This window comes from Falco punctatus, assembly GCF_963210335.1.
Source record: "Falco punctatus genome assembly, chromosome: 4".
Classification (NCBI taxonomy): Eukaryota; Metazoa; Chordata; class Aves; order Falconiformes; family Falconidae; genus Falco; species Falco punctatus.
Window position 1 is genome coordinate 63,808,650 of NC_137583.1, and position 19,490 is coordinate 63,828,139.

The 19,490-nt window shown below is 41.1% G+C and overlaps 1 protein-coding gene across 2 annotated transcripts in view; it reads right to left on the reverse strand.

The window, feature by feature from the left end:
• Positions 1 to 18,863, reverse strand: part of PITRM1 (pitrilysin metallopeptidase 1) — a 28,734-nt gene extending 9,871 nt beyond the window's left edge. The window contains exons 1-16 of one of the 2 annotated variants that reach the window (XM_080385108.1): positions 18,730 to 18,863; positions 18,249 to 18,351; positions 17,344 to 17,450; positions 16,225 to 16,376; positions 15,675 to 15,789; positions 15,426 to 15,522; positions 14,876 to 15,036; positions 13,494 to 13,620; positions 13,075 to 13,163; positions 12,401 to 12,529; positions 10,569 to 10,682; positions 10,036 to 10,132; positions 5,303 to 5,437; positions 3,131 to 3,269; positions 1,920 to 2,036; positions 702 to 834 (exon numbers count right to left, since the gene is read on the reverse strand). In XM_080385108.1, the coding sequence (XP_080241234.1) occupies positions 702 to 834; positions 1,920 to 2,036; positions 3,131 to 3,269; positions 5,303 to 5,437; positions 10,036 to 10,132; positions 10,569 to 10,682; positions 12,401 to 12,529; positions 13,075 to 13,163; positions 13,494 to 13,620; positions 14,876 to 15,036; positions 15,426 to 15,522; positions 15,675 to 15,789; positions 16,225 to 16,376; positions 17,344 to 17,450; positions 18,249 to 18,351; positions 18,730 to 18,776 (1,862 nt within the window). In that variant the 5' untranslated portion in view covers positions 18,777 to 18,863. Of the gene's footprint in view, positions 1 to 701; positions 835 to 1,919; positions 2,037 to 3,130; positions 3,270 to 5,302; positions 5,438 to 10,035; positions 10,133 to 10,568; positions 10,683 to 12,400; positions 12,530 to 13,074; positions 13,164 to 13,493; positions 13,621 to 14,875; positions 15,037 to 15,425; positions 15,523 to 15,674; positions 15,790 to 16,224; positions 16,377 to 17,343; positions 17,451 to 18,248; positions 18,352 to 18,712 lie in introns of both variants that reach the window. The other variant, XM_080385109.1, reaches the window with a different exon arrangement.
• Between the last annotated feature and the right edge of the window lie 627 nt (positions 18,864 to 19,490).

The window sequence follows — 19,490 nt, forward strand, 5'->3', positions numbered from 1 at the left end:
AGAGATTTATTTCCATTTTCAGTGGATGCCAAAACCAGGATCTATATGGCATTTGTAAGGTAGACTGTTCAGGCCAATACTAATCTAGCAACTAAACAACTTGGAGAGTTATCAAGCAAACATAGTATTTCACATCTTATAAAAGCTTCACACCAAACTTCCCCATTGAAACGTCCTGTTAAGTCAAAATGGTGTATTAAAAAGTGTGTATGTGTACAGGCTTGCTACCAACACCCACATGGAACTACATTAATAACATCACATAAGCTGTTAACACTAATAAAAAAACCCAGATTCCTCCCAGCCCAGGTTACTTGTTCTGGTCTGTGCCACTCTCTCCTATGATGGGGCCAGGGTTTCTGCAACTCGCATGGTGAAATTAGACCAAAAACCTATCCAAGTGAAAACCTTAACTTCTGCTAGGGTATTTTTAATTTTTATGACTTTTCCAATCTGCTCAGGGAATACTTGTGTTGATGCTGAGGAACAAGGCAATGCAGAGATTGACAGAGAAGGGGAAAGGAGTTGGCAACTCTGTAGGGAGGGAACAGGGAAGACCAATGTTTCTGCAGGACACCAACTTAACAGCATCTCCCTCATATAATAAGAACAGATGCTGAAATTATTAAAAGCAAGATTGTTTCAGTAAGCTTTTTGCTTACAGCCTGTTGCTTCAGCTTCTAAGAAAGTAAACCTCTCACTTTGTAATGACATTGCAGAAGAGTGGCACGTATGGTTTGAGCTCCTCGGGAAGCGTGTTCAAGCTGGAAACAGCTCTGAAATAAACCACCCCGTTGGTCGGCTGAGCACAGAACTGCACAGGAATTTCATCAGCTAGGGATAAAAAAAGACAAAAGCAAAGAACAATCAACAGCTTCCTACTATAAACACATAAGAGCAAAACAATTTCTTACAAGATCTTCCCATCAAGAGTTATTTTCTGTTGGCACTTCAGAGCTACTTCTTGTTTAAGCTGCACTGAATGCTGGACTGAAGGGGTTTTACTCTGCCTGTCCATGGTAAGGCAAAGGATACCTGGACAATCTGAAGACAGAACTCTGTTGAGAGAGGTCACATTTCAGAGGTAATACCCAAATAAAGGAATGGCAATTTGTTTCTAAACAAGTGAAGACGTTTTTCTCCCTTATTTTTTGCCTTCATCACCTCAAAAGCTGGGGAAAGCAGGTTCTTGCACTGTACATTCTCTCTAAGCTAAGGCATTAGAATATACACATTAGAATTTTCATAAACCCAGGTCATTTTAGCATCAAAACTACACAGTACTTCATACCTGCTGGCAATTTTGGGTGGGAAGTGTCCATTAGAAGCATATTACAGAGTAGTATTACCCGCAAGATTTTGGCAGAACTGTAACAAAACTGAGATCTACAATTTCCTGTCTCCTATCAGTCCATGGGGTAGCCCCTGGCAAAGTAGGGAGAAACTTGGACTGAAGTTATGAAGAATGATATATATTTCTTTTTTCCCCCATGTGTCCTGTATGTCATATTCTGTAAAAAACAGGTAGGGAGGGAAAGCAGTAAGGAAGGCTCGCTGCACAAGCTGCCAATAGTGCTGCACCCTGGTAAGTCTTTGGAAAGTGGGGAGATTGCTCAAGAGCAGTGGGGCATGCCCCGAGAGACCCCTCTGACTGTCAGACCCCGGGAAGGCAGGCGGCTGGCTGGAGCTGAGCACAGCCCTGCATTGCCCCTCGGAGGCGACGGCAAGAAGCTCCGGCAGATCGGGTGCAAACTGCCTGCTGCAGAGGTAGCGGACTGAGGGAAAGGACCAGAACTAGGGACAAGAAACAGTAAGTACATATGCTTTGCAAAGAGCAAAAAGAGCAACAGCTGGGCACGCAGCTCGGTAATAATCCAGTAGTGCTGCTCTTCTGAGGACAAAATAGTGGTTACACCAACCTGCGAGTGTGGTCTCCAGCACAGTGAATGGGATTTTAGGCTCAATGTCGGACACTTTTAGAGCGGGGAGACAAGAGGTATCCTGAGGTTTGCTTTGAAGAGCGATTAATTCCAAACCTAGTAAGCAGAGCGGAATACCACTTCGTCATTTTCAGCTTTTAGTGTAAGTGCATTCAAAACCCACTGAGGTGATGCAGACACAAAAAAGCAAGAGTTTGAAGTTTAGAATTTTCTATCAACAATTCTTTCAAATACTTTACTGAAACAAATTCTGCAGATCATCACATCGCAACACTTTGTAAATCCTCTTTCCAATCGCCCCTTCACATCCTGTTTACAGCAACATTCAATTTAAACCCCGAAGAACTGACACCTGTCAGGCCATCCTCTCACCTAGCTCTGCGAACACCAACCCAGGCAACCCAGACCTTGCAGGTAAGAACATCTTTCTAAGCCATTCCCCCCAGTTCTTACCCCGGTGCTCTGTCAGTAACTCATGCAGATAAATTGTGTTTTAATTTTATATTTCAGCCTTTCAGATTCTAGCTGGTCACCTCTAGTACTCTAATTTACTTTCGTTACTAGAAAGCCTCATCTGATCTTCTGCTCCCCTATCCCCCACCTAGTACCAAAGCTTTAGAAGATTAACACCGCTTTTTTGGAGGATTTCTGTGACTATATCACTGTTTTCACAAAATCAAGTGACTGCCCTGGGTTTCCAAGTTTAAGTTATTGCCCAGAGTAAGTTAAACAACGTTATTTTTAGAGTTGGCTTTTTAAGTAGAAAAGGTAAGAAATAAAATTACAAAATTTAAGTTTTATAGGAATATGAGGCAGACCTCATCTGCTCAAAAATAAATGGCTTCAAGGTAACTAGTGGGATTCACCTTGTACTTAGTGCAAGTTAACATGGAAAAGAATAAGCAGATCACTATTTTGAAACAATTTCCTTTCTTCTGCCCAACTGGAGATGTTGATCACTGTATTTTTGAGTGCTAAAACTAATGGAATATACCAATCGCACATTGTAGTGTCAATACTGCACCACATAGACCCGTAACACATACACAAACTTCCAACAAAAATCATCCCTTTCAGATCAAGTGCTGGAGAGTGCCTGAGAATTTAAGATATTCTATACAGCATCAGCTAAAAAATTGGCTATGCTTTTAAGCTGCTACCCCCTAAAAAATATGAAAAAGCATGTTAACCTTTTTCAAAGATTTGGGTTTTTTCTTCTTCAGAAAGAGCATTGACCTTTTTTGCCAGCTTTTCTGCTTCCATTTTTGCTTGTTTTTCATGGTAGTCCTCCTCTGGACTCATTGACAGAGTCAATCTATGTGGATTATCCTGCAGAAATATATCCCAAAACAAAGGATTATTAATTTTGAGGGCAACTGCCTCCTGTTTCACCTCAGATTATTGCTTCATCGACAGCAGATAAAAACAGTCTGCACCACTTGGCTTGCGTATTATCAAAAGTATCACAAACAGGTGATATGAACTCTTCACACAGAATAGCCTGCTGCAAGGGTGGGGAAGAGAGACAGCTTACCACAAGAACAAGCATGGACAACCTTCTGTGTAATTTTAGTATAGAGTCAGAGTCCCTCAACAACACACAGTACTCATTAGTTTAATTACATCAAGGTTAAACAACTGTACATAAAGCTACAGAGCAGCACGCCACAAGTTTTATCTGGAGAACGTTCTAAGATGGGGAATCTGGTTAAATGCAGAAGGGTTTCATTAAACACCTCTTTCAACCTGCCCAAGCACGAGTGCAGAGAGATCCCATATGATGCAAAATGTGCATGCCTTATCCTGCTCAGAAATACTTTGCATCAGTCTTGCTGCCAGAGAACTCCATGCCTTATGCAAGTGTCACAACCGCTGTTGAATTTCTCTTTGTTTATACCAGACTATGCAATTTTAATAACAAAATTACTCAAGCAGCTTCCATTTTGTATAATAATGAGAGGCCAGTCAAAAGATAGTGACCTCAAAAGCTGCCCATTTCAAAGCAGGAGTCAAACAGCAACATCTGTCACTGACAGACACTGCCAATAATTTGGGACAATGTAAACTCATAAAACAGAATGGGATTATCTCCCCCGTGCTTATGTGGAAAGACTACAGAAACCTGACTGACTACAGAGTTTAGAGGGGAATGCAGAATTAACCAGACATATTAAAATCGACAGGATGAACAGCATTCTCTGCCTCACTCCTTGTCTTCCTGCTTTATTTAAACTCCAAGCACAATGTACAACAGCGCATAATTTTGTGAAACAAGATCATTCAGCTATTCTCATTACTTCCTACTGAGTCATGTTTTTGCCTTAGCCCCATCACCAGAACTGCATAGTAAAGAACATTTTAACATTTTCAAAAATACTGCACCTGTATTTCTTCCCTACAAAAGCTAAAACTGTAACAGCTCCCTACTACTTCCAGACATTAATAATGCCTTTAGGAAAACAGATTTCAATTGATGCCACTGTTTCTTGTTGCCTTAGAGTATATGAGAACCAGCATGTACTCACTATTAAATCATGCTGGCCGTTACCTGTAATGGATATGCCCTCCAAAACAACTTGAACAATCTGACTGAAAAAAAACCCCACCACACAAAACCAAAAAACCAAAACCCCACCAACAAAACAAGTACACAGCACCACCCTCCCACCCCTCAAAGAAAACAAAAAAGAACCCAAAAAAACCCCCAAAACAAAAATAACCACCCACCCCTATTTCTGCACTACCACTGGATTTTTTCTTTCTGACATTAATTCAGGGCTTCAGAACTATTCACTGTTATAATGCCTCTACTGTTTCTATGTCTTCAACAACTCCAGTAGTATGTATGGACAATAAAGAAAGAAAAAGAGCAGAAAGCAATTGACACTGACAGCAAAATTCAGACAGCAGTTCAGTGAACATGAGGAGCACCAGAACAATCTTACTTATAACCAAAGTCTTTTCAAGGAAAAACAGATACATCTTGCTATGCCAACACATAACTAGGTCTCTAATTCCCTCTTCACAGCCCAGCTTCTTATTAGGAAATACCCATGTGCCCTTCTACATCATCAGCATACAGCATTACTGAACTACCACAGCTCAGTAAAACATTAGTGTTTTATCAGTGTTCTAGTATGTACGTTTCCAAATGTCCAAGCAGACCATTTTTTCTGTTTTGAAAAGTTCTCACTTCAATCATTCAAAATTCATGTGCCACATTCAGAAGTGCTGCTGTTCATCTACACCTAAAAATAAGCAGTATGGTTATTAAAAAAAAAAAATATCCTCGGTTTAATTTTCAATACAAGATTGTGATTTAAAAATTAATTCTGAAGATATTTTTCCATAAGTTTGCCTACCTTAAAATATGTTTTAACTTTTTCCTGAAGAAATGTGGGATTTTCTTTAAGGCACTGCTTGAACCGAGAGACTTTATCTGCAATCTGCAGAAGCTCCACTGGATCCCCATCTTGATTCCAGCAGGAGGCTATATACTGAAAGGGAAAAAAATAATTAGGTAAGTAGGACAATCCACGTGCATTTCTATAACTGACATCTATGTTCCAAAACCACATTATCATTTATATTTGAATTGCAGACATATAATGAGTAGTTCTAATATATTTGACAGGGAAAAAACCAGCTGAAATCTTTGTTCAGATTCAAAGGACTATTCCATCATCATCTGTCCCTTGTTCTCTCCATTCTCTCCTCTAATTTTATCACACCAAACCACCTATTTTATTTAATAGGTGTGTATCTGTATTCTGGAAATCTTGTAATATTCTTTCTTCCCCCCCATTTAAAATAAATTAATTTTTCAGCCCAAGAAAGAAGGAAAAAAGAAACAGACAGCAGAGGCAAAGTAGTCTCAAAATAAATATTACAGTCCACCAGTTTATTTTATCGGTCAGATGAAATGATTTATAAAGAAGTAACTCAAACATGTAACACAGAAGGGACTTCAGAGAAAGAAGATACTAAATAACGAGAAGTATCCTCAGGATATTTCTTTTAGGAGGATATGTATTGTAGTTTTATTCTCTACTTTGAGACTATTGTTTGGTCAAGTTGCTATTGGAAGTTCTTCAAATACACCACAGGGCGAGATATCAAAACCTTCTCCATTTCTACTCTGTGTGAACGGGGAAAAAACAAAGCAAAGCAAAATAAAAATCCCAAGAACTAGGAAAGAAAAGGCTTTTAAAAGCATAGAGAAAACAAATGCATTGGAACTGTCAAAACCACCTTCCTTTTTCTTACCTCTTTAATTACAAGCAGGTATCACAAGGCTTCCAGACTTTTTCAGTAGTATTGATTATTATCTATTCTGTGGAAATTCACTAATGTGTTTTAAAGAATAATACTGTTTCAAAACCTGCTCACATTAATTCTCTTGAATTAAAAGTCGTCACTCCTTATTTGAGGCTTCTGTGGGGTCATTACAACAACTCAGTGCTGGTTCTCAGTAAGCAACCTAGAAGTTTAACTGTCTGTGAGCGTCATCCAAATGCTTCTTGAACACTGACAGGCTTGGGGCCATGACCACTTCCCTTGGTGTCATGGTTTAACCCCAGCCAGCAGCTCACCCCCCCCAGCCACTTGCTCGCTCCCCTCACAGCAGGATGGGAGGGAGAACTGGCAAAAGTGAGAACACTCATGGGCTGAGATAAAAGACAGTTTAACAGGTAAGACAAAAGCTGTGCACAAGGAAAGCAAAACAAGGAATTCATTCACCGCTTCCCATGGGCAGGCAGGTGCTCAGCCATCCCCAGGACAGCCGGGCTCCTTCATGCGTAACGGTGACTTGGGAAGACAAACACCATCACCCCAAACATCCCCCACCCTTCCTTCTTCTTCCCCCAACTTTATATGGTGAGTATGATGCCATATGGTATGGAACACCCCTTTGGTCAGGTGGGGTCAGCTGTCCTGGCTGTGTACCCCCGCAACTCCTTGTACCACCACCCCCAGCCTCCGCACTGGTAGGGAGGGGTAATAGGCAAAAAAGGCCCTGATGCCGTGTAAGCCCTGCTCAGCAGTAACTAAAACGTCCCTGTGTTATCAGCACTGTTTTCACCACAAATACAAAACACAGCCCCATACTAGCTACTGTGAAAAGATTTAACTCTATCCCATCCAAAACCAGTACATTTGGGGAGCTTGTTCCGGCGCTTGACCACCGCCTCCATTAAAAACTTTTTCCTAATATCGTATCTGTACTTCCCTGATGCAGCTTGAAGCCATTTCCTCATGTCTTATTACTGGACACCAGACAGAAGAGACCAGTACCTCCTGCTCTGCTCCCCATCATGAGGGAGTTGTAGACAGCAGTGAGGTCACTCCTCCATCTCCTCTCTTCTAAACTGAACAAACCTAGTATCCTCAGCAGCTCCTCACAAGACAAGCCCTCCAGTCCTTTCAGCGTCTTTGCTGTCCTCCTTCGGACATGTTCTAATATTTTCATGTCCTTACATTATGGAGCCTAAAACTGCACACAGTACTCAAGGTGAGGCTGCACCTATGCTGAGCACAGTGGGACAGTCACTGCTTTCAACCAGTTAGCTATACTGTCCTTGATGCACCCCAGGGCACAGTTGGCCTTTTTTAGCTTTATGTGACTCATACAGAACTTACCACCAATGAAAACCCCCAGATCCCTCTAATCATAGAATCATAGAGTAATATGGGTTGGAAGGGACCTTTAAAAGGTCACCTAGTCCAACGTCCCTGCAAAGAGCAGGGTCAACTTTAACTAGATCAGGTTGCTCAGAGCCCCATCCAACCTCACCCTGAATGTTTCCAGGCCCTTTCTGCAGGGCTGCACTCCAGCCTCATCGTCCAGTCTATATGCACATCCAGGATTATACCATCCCTGGTATATCCACATTTGTCCTTATTGAATTTCATACAGTTTGTGATTGCCCAGCACTCCAGTCAATCAAGATCTCTCTTTACTTCAAGGGAATTGACAGCTCCTCCTAATTTAGTATCATCAGGAAATATACTTAAGTGTGCACTCAACTCCTGTATCCAGGTCATCGACAAAAACATTGAAGAGAACTGGCCCAAAATTTGAGCCCTGGGGAACACCACTTGTGACTGGCCACCAGCTAGATGTTACCCCATTTAGTAAAACTCTTTAAGCTCCACTCTGCAGTCAATGGTTCACCTATTGTACTGCGTTTAAAATAAATGCATCACACAGGAAAGTCCTTCTAATTGTAAAGCTAGCACAGCACTGGAACACAGCATGGAAGTTAGAGAATCCTTACCACATGACATCTAAAATTCCACAGGTTGTCATCTGCAAGAACCAACATGGCTTCACAAAAGGCAAATTGTACCTCACTATTCTGGTGGCATTCCACAATGGACTGACTGCATTGTTGAGTAAAGGAAGAGAAACTGATGTCATCTATCTTGACTTCTGTAAGACCTTTGACAGAGTCCCACACAACATCCTAAATTGGACAGATATGGGATCGACGGATGGACTGTTTGATGGATAAGCAACTGGCTGGATGGCCACATGCAAACAGTTAAATTCAGTGGCTGAACATCCAAATGGTCATCGGTAATAAGTGGTGTCTGTCCCTCAGGTGTCTCTATTAGGAACGATACTGTTCCGTATGTTTATTAATGACAAACTGTGGAATTGAGTCCATGCTGGGCAAGTTTGCAGTTGACAACAAGCTGAGCAATGCAGTAGATACACCTGAGGGAAGGGATGGCATTCAGAGGGACCCTGACAGGCTTGAGGAATAAACCCACATGAACCTCATGAAGTTCAACAAGGCCAAGTGTGAAGTCCTGCACCCGGCCTGGGGCAATCACCAGTAATCAGCACAAGCTGGGTGACAAAGGGTTGGAACTGGATGATCTTTAAAGGTCCCTTCCAATCCAAACCATTCTATGGTTCTACAATTACTTTAATTATAACTAGGCCCCTTTCAGGCCCTTTTCAAGGTCAACTTCTAAAACATGAACTTGGGGAAATGAACTGAAATATAACCCTTCTCTATGGGAGCATTAACAGCAAATGCTGCAGGACCTGTCTTTAAAAGCAAGAATTGTTTAAGAGTTTTCTGTTCTAGAATTAAGTCCTAACAGCTGAATCAACCTCAAGACTTAAAAAATGTTGAAAGATAAAGTATATGCACAACTATTTCATCACAGAGTTACTCACACAATCTGAAGACATGCTAGAAAGTTTTGGCTATCAAAGTCAGTCCTGTTTTGTCAGATCCTACTATGAAACATGGCAGACAATTAAATTTCCACAATTTGTCTGTTTCACTGTATGGCAATTCGATTTGAAACAGCTCTTGGTTGTGCTCTCCCATTTACAAGTCTCACGTTAAGCCAGGACCCTGCTTCTTTACCTAACCTTGCATGCCAAAGGATTTAACTCTTGTCCATGCTGAAGAAGATACGACACTTGAGAGAAGAAAGCAAAAGAGCTGCTGATCAACCGCAAAGAAGAAAAAAACACAGAGGACACCAGAGAAATCAGTGGCAGCAGGAGGCCCCAGTTTCCAAACTGACTGTAAATACTGCAGCTAACTTGTTCCTGAATTTATGGTGACTGGCCAATTTCTCAAAGACACTACATTCTGCTGTGGAATGCATTTTCTGTAATAGTTCCATATCAAAATTTCGATACAGCTTTGGTATCAAAATTTGAGGCCAAGAATTTAATTATGCACAATCCTCACTTACAGATCTTGAAATTAAATTACAGCAGTACCACCAGTAGTAAATTCCATAGAAAAATATAGTCCTTTTAAAAATACATAGGCATCTAGCCAAAACATACAGTCCCAAGAGCCAGCATGGCATGCCTCTTACAGAAGTAATCAGTGCTACTGCAATCAAAGCTACCATTCAGTCAAAGACAACAGGCTTACTGCCTAATTAAGTCATACAGTGTGGAGTTCAGCAACAGTTTGAAGGCTACCAAAAAGAAGGAAGAAAGATGTACATGAAATATCAAATGCCTACAAAATGACCCCATGTTTCATAAAGACGCAGACATGGCTTTCTTATCCATTCCTAAAAAAACCACACATGGGCACACATACAGACTTACAGATGTCAGGGCAAGTCCAAAACTCGTAGACTGATGCTTCAGCTGGATTTCAATTTTGTGAAGTAGAGCTTCAATCCTATCTTCCTCAAATCCTTTCCTTTGGGAAGGGGTGATGAGAGAAGGAAATCATATCTATTAACACTAATCAATTTAAGTGAAGTTATGAAAATGAATTAAAACATTTATAAAGGAAGCATTAAAACACAATGTCTTCCACACTGAATTAAAACTGAGATGAAATAATCTTACCATGCTTTGTCATTTAGTGAAACTCTACTAATAGCATTAAACTCCTGAAGGTTACACTGATGAATAAGCTACAATAAAGGAAGCAGCAGACAAGTTTTAAAAGAGTACTGAACAATATTACTACTTCTTTAGCGCATTTATTTTAATAAAACTAAATTTTTAGGGCATGTTATTATATATGCTTGCATTATTATATGCCTATATATTATTATATTACTAATATCTAATTGTAGAAGACTGTATGAAAGAACTAACAGTATTCTCAAAAATTTAGTATTACTCACTCAATAACTTCATCAATTGTTCTAGCAATTATCTGTTTCACAGTATCAATATCTCCTTCAGCAATACCCTGCAGACCCACACTGAAATAAGCTTCTCTTGTTGAGCCATTAAACCTAGAATAAAACATAGTCAACTCAGTGGCAAGTACTAGAATTTCAGCATCAAAACTGCCAGGAAAGGCAGAAGGGGAAAAAACACCTGTCACTTCCACATACACACACACACACGGGATTTTAAAAGCTAGACAGAAAAAAAGAATAATTACCAAAGAGGCAAGAAATGGAACTTAAAAGCATTTTTTGTTCACTTTCAGTATTAGTAGCCACTGTTAAGAAAACATATGGCATATAATATTAGACAAAGAACAACAGTTAGAGAAGAAAAGCTAGTCTCTTCTATTCATCTTCTCATTCACCTGTAAGTACTTTCAGGTAAAGAATTCTCTCTCTCTTTTTTTTTTTTTTTTTAAGGTGAACATTTTAGCCACCTGTAATGCCAAACACATACATTCTGCTTAAGCAGGTGAGTGGAATGGTACTTTTAAGTTTGCACTTTTAAAGCAGTATTTGTAAAGTAAGTGGTGAAGGTGAAACGTTCTATGTTTGTTGCAATTAGTTTCAATGGTACTTAAAGGTAATGTTGTCCATGTGGTCAGGCAGAGTTAATCACAAGAACTCATCTTTAGAGAGACAAATTGACACGTGCAGAAATACGGAACACTTAGCAGTTCAAAACAAAGCCAACAAACAAAAAACAACTGGTGCTCATCAACTCTAAACATCCATTATTTCATACTAAAAATCATAGAAGGAATTAAATAGCAGACTCAAGTGTTGAATTCTGGAATACTGATCTCTGGATTCAAACCTCTTTTTCTAAATCAATTCATCAGCAGAGTCACTAAGGTAAATTTGGTTCAATTACCAAATTGAATCACCACTTCAGTGTCTAAAGACAGGTTTCTACTGCCGTGCTCTGTAATATTAAGTTGTCTACATGACACAGGATTTGCAGGAAGCCCATGACTTCACCTAGAAACAGTTCAAGCTAGGCAGATAAAGACATTAAAGCCATAGTTGAGTGTATTAAGGTTTCCCACTCAAACATCTGAGACAGTCAGTGCAGACAACAGCATGATTTTTGTCATCCTCAAGTCTAAAAATCAGTCAGATGAATCATGCCCTGAAAGCATTTTTGCTTTCTGCTGACAAGAAAGGCAAACTATGATGAGCAGCTGAACCTGCAGTTAGGTGAAGACAATCCACCCACCCTTAGTCTGCAGTGCAAAATGAGCTCAGAAGACTGGCTGCAAGAGCTACAGCTTGAAAAAGTAGGTGTTGGCAGAAATACCCTTTTGTACCAAGATGATGGCAAATTAATGGCACCTAACTGTGCAAAAGTACATTTGTGCCAAAGCTACCTCTACTAAATCACAGAATTGACGGAAAAAAGCAAAGATAGAGTACAGAGAAGGGCTAGCAAACTCTCCCGAGTAATACTAAACGGCCAAGACGAAAACCTCAAGTAAATTAGGACACCGATGCCATACCATGTTTTTATCTACCCATTTTTCTTGTTCATAAGCTTTAAACAGTACAACTTTTTGTTTGAACTAACATAGCTTCTGACAGATTATTTTTACAAGCCAAAAATTACACTGAAGAATGCTTTACAGTTCATCAGTAGAAACTCTTTAAAAACGTTTTAAGATTAAAATAAGATTATTCTGGCATAAGATGCCTGTATGAGAGATGACTTCACCCATCTTAATAGTAATTTGTAACTTTTTTAATATTGCTTACATTGATGAAATGTAAACTGCAACACTTACCCAACATCAGGAGAAAAATCTGTACCAACACCAGACTCAATTAAAGCCTTGTAGAAAGGAGAATTCGGCCCATCAACCAACAGTGAAGACAACAGGCTTAGTGTGAAGGTTTCAAAAGTATCTGTAATACTGAACAAAAATTAATAGTTCTTAAAAACCATCAAGCCAGAAATATGTGACACCCAGCATCGCTGAGAATTACTTCTACAAAACACTGTAGAAGGAGCAAAGGTGAAAGGATTGTCAGTTAGGAACACTGCACCAAATAGGGAACTAGGAGAGTTCTGCATCTTTCACTTGTTATAACTGGCAGTAAAGCAATTTAAATTGAGCTGCAAGGGTTGACAAAATTAGGAGTAGGACACAGGAAAAGCTTGCACATGGCAGGGAATTGAAACACAGGAAGCCAGTGTTCCCAGAAGTCTAACCCACTGAACAGTTCTGTAAGATAATAGCTGATTTTTCTTACATCTAGCTGCTACAGAAAAAGACAGCAAAAATTCTGCTTAGTAATTAAACTTTCCTTTACTAAATTTTGTCTAGCTTTCCCATGGTATTAATCACCTTAAAGATGACATTTATAAAGAGGGACTGGTGGACACGCAATATGCCTGCATCTTGCTTAAAGTTCTAAAATAAGCCTTTAATTCAGAATTTAATTTTGATATACTTACTCTGTCAACAAGTAGCTGACACTGACAGTCGTCTGTTTGGAAGGATCGGCAGCAAATGAGTCTAAGCCACATGTTACACTGTGTTCTCTCTGTAAAGTATAACAGATTTGATACAGACTGAACTTGAGCAGAAGTCACAACTAAAAAATGACTCCTGCATCTTCCCAGTATCTTCCTTTCAAAGATTTCAAGTGATTTTACAGATACTCATGAGTAAGTTCAATATTCATGAGTAAACGCACAAACACACTTCTAAATAAAAAAAAGTAACTCCAGCAAGCTAGGCTAAAATATTACCCAGTCATTCAGTTTTTGCAATTCCAAGATTGGACGTGCACTGTTTCTTTCTGTTTGTTTCATTTTAAGTACTTTTTTTTGGGGTGTGTGGTGTGTGTGTGTTCCGGGTTTTTTTAACTTACAGGCTTTTCCCAGAGTTTCTGTTTCGGGATGTCAGTATTTGATTCAATTCTTTCAAATTTTATCAATGCTTCCTCATGTATTTGCTTCAAATGTTGCTCCAGTGGAAAATTACCGTAAGTGAAAAATCTGTATTTCAAATGAAAGATTGGGATTAAGCATCAGATTGTCAGAAATTTACAGTAACAGCTTTTATTATATTCTGAATTTCATGTGTTTCCAGTAATTCAGTTGTATCTAGAATAGAATGTACTTTGTAAGGCCCCTAGGTTAAAGACCCACCAGTTTGCCATATACATAGAACTCTGGAAAAATGTGGAATTTTACAGCTTCTGTTTTATGCTTCAGAGGTCACAAAAAGCTAGAATTTGTTTAGTTGCAGTAACATACAATGTTCCAAGAAAAAAATATTAGTAATTGAAGCCAGAATCCCAGTGCTCTAAAGTTTCAGAAGGCAAAATTCTTACACTCGTCACACATAATGTATAAAATATGATGATCCATTTGTCTTAACTGATCTGTAAAACATGGCTGGGTTCTGTGGGTCGGTCTACCAAGCACACTCCTGTATATACAAGAAACGCTGCTGACTTCCGCTGGATTAAATATGAGCATAGGGTATGTCTCCGGTAAATCGTATTTCCCAATTAAAATCTAAACACAGGTGCAGTAGAATACTTGGGATGACTGGAAAAACAACGGATGGTAAATTCACTATCATGACGCAAACTGACGTTCCCTAAGTGAATTAATCAGATTAACCACAAAACTGGTACAAAAGAAACAATGATACTATGGATTTCCCTCCATACCACCTTCAAATTGACTTTTAGCTTAAATACCTTATTAGTACCAACAGAATTAGTATCTGACCTAAATGAGTATCCATTATTTAGAACTTGATACAGCAATGTGTGATTCAGGAGCAGATGAATAGCAATTAATTTGTGACTTCTTTTTTAACTTAATCTGTTGACTTCAAGGAGGATAGGAACTCCTAGACTCATCTATGCTACTCATATCATAACTCCCTAACGTTATTGCCAAATAGTTATTAGTATGTGGTTTGGGGGAAATTGAACATGAGTTCAAGGTAAAATATCTGTAAACATAAAATCCCCAAAACAAAGCCTCATAATCAAGCAGGCAGATGCACTCTAGAAAAATCAGCCACTTCTCTTTCCTGCCTCCAATTCGCCTTTCATTACCCTTCCTAGAGCAAATTCCTTGCTTCAACGATGTCCTAGCTGCTGCAGGGCAGAGGTTATCTAAGTTGCTGGCCTTGTGAATGGCAACACTGTACTGCTGGTTTTCCCCTCAAAAAATATAAAAAGGGTGCTGATACACTATTTAACCTAGAAAGTTAGTCATCAATTTCAGATACCTGGAATTGCTTGGATGATAATGTGTGGCATGGAACTGTTTAAGCTGCTCCCATGTAAGATCAGGAATACATAATGGATCTCCACCAGATACTACACCGTAAGTGTGATCAGGAAGGATTTTATTCTGTAGGTGCTGTGCATATACCCTCTCATTATCTGTCTTAAGAGGAAAACACCACATTTCAGTAAAAGTCATCAAAACAGTTTAAAAATAAAAGGTGTTCAATAATAAGACCTCAGAGCTCTAGCTTTACACAACTCCTCCTCACATAAGCTTTTGTCACATACTGTACACATCCCACATACTATAATAAAACTATGTTATGTCAATTTAAAACAAAATTCTACAATAAAATCCATTAACAAGGTGCTTTCTTCTATGTAACAAACTTTTGAAGGGCTAACTTTAAGACTAACCATGTAACAGATTGCTGCCTTATCGAGGGCTTAAATTCCACAACAGAGGAAAACTCTGGTGCCATTGATAATCTGAAACTTAAGCCACCTCCTCATGTATAAGATCTTAAACCAAACATTCACAAAACTTACAAATGCCCCTTTCATTTCATTAAACACAATTCCTTTGAAGACTAGAGGTGTCTGAGGATCAGCTGGGTTCTCGTGTTCTAACCTCCAACCTTCTTGCCTGAAAAAATTAATAACAGGAAGTGTTGGGAATGTGAAGGTTTGGGTTTGTTTTGGGTTTGTTTTTTTTTTGGTTTTTTTTTTTTTTGGGGGGGGGGGGTAATTTTTATTTCACTTAAGGTTTGCGCACATTTCAAGCTGTCCACATCTTACCAGAAATCTAGTTGCCGCAAACATGGAAAGAAAGCAGCATCCAAGTACACTGACAGGAGATTCTGAAAATCCTTGGAATTTTGTGTTGAAAATGGATAGAGTGTGTAATCACTAGCTGCATATAAACAAACATAAAAAGACTGTAATTTCAGAAACTCTAAGATGCAATTTGCCTTCATTCATTTTTAATTTTTCATTCATATAAATAACTGGAAAAGAAGAAACTTACTAAATGAAATATATTTCTGCTGAGAAATCCACTGAAGTTTAACACTGAAATTATTTTACCATGTAAACTTTGCTTTTGCCATGTATATATACAAATAATTAAATGTATTGTTGTATACTATAAAGATCCAACTCTACTGGGACTTTGTAACTGCCAAATAAACAAGATTTATTTTATTGCCCTGTTAGGTTTTTTAATATCTCACATTATTCACACTTAATAACAACGGCTCTCTAAAGGGAAATTAAGGAGGGCTGACAAACAGCTCTACTGCAGTGAAACCTCATGCATTTTAAGCGGTATTATGTACTTTGGGCTCACCTGTGAATGCATTCATAAAGGTGGACAGCGACCTGTTTAACATTTTAAAGAATGGATCTCTGCAAGGGTACTTTTGAGAACCACATAACACAGTGTGCTCGAGAATATGTGGGACCCCAGTGCTGTCCATTGGAGTAGTTCGGAATTGTATACTGGAAGACAGAGAGCACAGACAAGAACACAGTTGTTTGTTGTAAGTCCACCCACCTCCTACCTGCAGCTGCGATTCATGGGAACATTATCACTGTCTAGTAACTAACAGGACAAACAGCACAATGCAGAGTTACTGAGTTCTTAAAACTCCTGAGTGCTCAGCCACCTCTTTCAGAGGGTGTACAACCTCTGCACTTGTAATTCTGGAGATGGTACAGAAGCTTTCAGCACATAAAAAAAATAATGTGTTTAGTTATCTATAAGGTTAAAAATGTCAATAAACCCCACCAAGTTCATGGAAGGTTACAGAAAAAAACTGGTTTACATCTTGCAACTGTAAGGCAGTTTATCAGGAAGTGCACTTTTCAGCTCACCAATACAGAAGAGAAGATAATAAATTTGAAACAGTTTAATGGAGAGCCATAAAGATGGATGGAGCCATGCTCCACAAAAAGAGGCTGAGGAAAATGGGTTAATTTTGCCTGGAGAAGGAAAGGCATGAGGGGACTCAATAGGTGCCTTCTAATACCTACAAAGAGGTTATGATGAAGGCAGATTCTTTGCATAGATATGCATGATGGAAGGACAAGAGGCACTGTTCATAAATTGAAGCAAGGAGGGGTTCAACTTGATATTAAAGAAAAAGACATCCCACCATATGGACACTAGGAACAAGCTGCCCAGAAGGTTGCATAATCTCTGTCTTTGGAAGTTTTCAAGGCCCACCTGGATAAATGTCTGAGGAACTCCACCTGCATTAAGTGCTGACCCTGTCTGGAGCACCAGACAGAACAACAGACCTCATCACATCTGTTCCAACCTGAAAATCTCTGAGGCAGTCCCACAAACCAACTACTGTCCTCTTTGTTATCACAGAAAAAAATGCAGTTATGAAGCTGGATTACAGTTTAGAAACCACAATATGATGCTGAGATGGATTGTGCTATACATATATTAATGTTTTACCTGAATAGATTATTGGAGTCCTCCCGAGCCACATGTAAATACCTGGCTCCTGTACTGTCATGACTAAGCTTCACCGCAGTCAGGAACAGCTCAGGAACAGCTGTCACCTGCATTGGAATAAAACAGTTATATTACAGAGTTACTGCAACTAAGTCAACTAAAATCATGGATGGTATTGCAATGATCAGATTGTTGATCCTGTATATAATATAGCATCTATAGTATTAAATTAATTCTTTGTTCCTATGATTTGTGGGGTGAAAAAAACAAAAAAAATGTATGCAAATGGAAAATAACCAATACACTACAATGCAAGAATACAACTATATTCTTCTGGTACAGATATTAAAACCCAAACAATTTGATTAGAAATACAAAGAAAAGGCATATATTCCAATGGCAATGGTTAGGGCAGACAGAAAAAAATAATAATCAAGAAACCCACTTTCACCACTCTCTTTCACTAGCAATCGCTTTTTGCAAGTTACCTTTACTCTCTGCTTCTGCTTTTTTCTTTAAAAAAGTGAAAAGAAGCGTAAGCTCTTAACAAAGGCATTAAAAGCAGCTGAGGAGATAAAATATTACTTGAATGTATTTCATGAAACAGCACAGAGTGAAGTTCAGTTGTCTGCCAGGACTTTTAGAAGACCAAACCAAATATTCAGCATCTGCAGAGACACAGAGACGCCGGGGGAGTGTGATGTGTTCTAGGAGGCTGAGCTCCCTATAGGAACATGCGTTAACGTTACCTAAAGGATTCTGGTTGCAGAGATAACCGCAAGCACCTACTGCATCATTTTTTAACTGGCCACCCAAAGCGCCTATGCAAGTACGTGGTGTGCGGACTCCTGGGACAATTTCTCGGTACGGACACAGGCGAAACGCAGGCGAAGGGCGCCGCTTACCTGCTTTACAGTGAACCCGTGGATGCGCTCGCCTGCCCGGTACTGCAGGGCCCGTTCGTTAGCGGGAACGCTCTTCCACCTCCGCAACTTCTGATTCAGAGACCTGAGAGAACACGGCGCTTCAGCACCAACGCGCTCGCACCCGCCGCGCCGCAACCGCGTCCCTCACCCCGCCGCGGAGGGAGGGAGGCGGGAGGCGGCCGGGGGGCACGCAACCGCCGGCCCCTGCGCGAAGCTGCCCCCGGGAGCGGGCCCCCAGCGCCGCCCGGGGCACGGCACGCCGGTCCCCCGCCTTCGGCAGAGTGCCAAGGGGCCGGCTGCAGCGCGGAGCCCGCCCAGGCCCGCGGCGGGGACCGGGGCCGCGGCAGGCCGGCCTCCCCCCCCGCGGAGCGCCAGCAGAGGGGCCGGGCGGGGCAGGGAAGGGAGACCTGGCGGGGCCCCCCAGCCCGTTCCGCGAAGCTCACCCCCACCCGGTCCTCACCGGCCGCGGCCCAGCAGCCCGCCCGCCGCCCGGTAGCGGCTCCACATGGCTCAGCGCCTCGGCCACGGGACGGGCCGCACAGCGGGAGCGGCGCAGGCGCCGCGGCCCCCGCCCGCATTGGCGGCGGCGGGAGGCTCCGCCCGCCCCGCCCGCGGCCCGCCCCGCGCTGCGGCGGCCGCGCTGGGGAGCGGGGCTGCGCCGGGAGCCGTCTGCGCGGGTTCGGCCCTCGGCCGGGAGAGGTCGTGGGGCCGGTGGGGGTGCAACCCCAAAACATCGGCCTTTCTGGGGAGGATCGCCCTTCGGGGGGGCGCTTGGAAAGGCGTTTGCCTCCAGAGGAAGTTCTCGGGAGAATCAAAAGCCGCGTTGGTTGTAAAAGGAGTAGAGCCTATGGTTTGCTTTCCCAATTTTAAAAAAACCAGCACCTCAACACCAGACATAAATGTTTCAACTCTCCTTGCCCACATCTTGCCAATGCATCTTAATATTTTTCTACAAGGATTCTGTGAGGAAAATGGGCAAAGTAAATAGACCTAAGAGGGAAACGGCCAGGCTGCAGTGCTGCGGGCCTGCCCTGCGAGCGGAGCCCCCGGGCTGCCCAGGGCCTGGCGCAGGGCCGGGCGGCTTCCATGTGCTGCGCTTCCTCGGGTCGGTGTTGTAACAGGGACCTCGGTGACGGTTCACGGGATGTTGTTGTACCCACCAGGAAAGCGCTGATACGTGCCTAGGCTTTTATTCCTTCTATTTCGCAAACTAATACAACT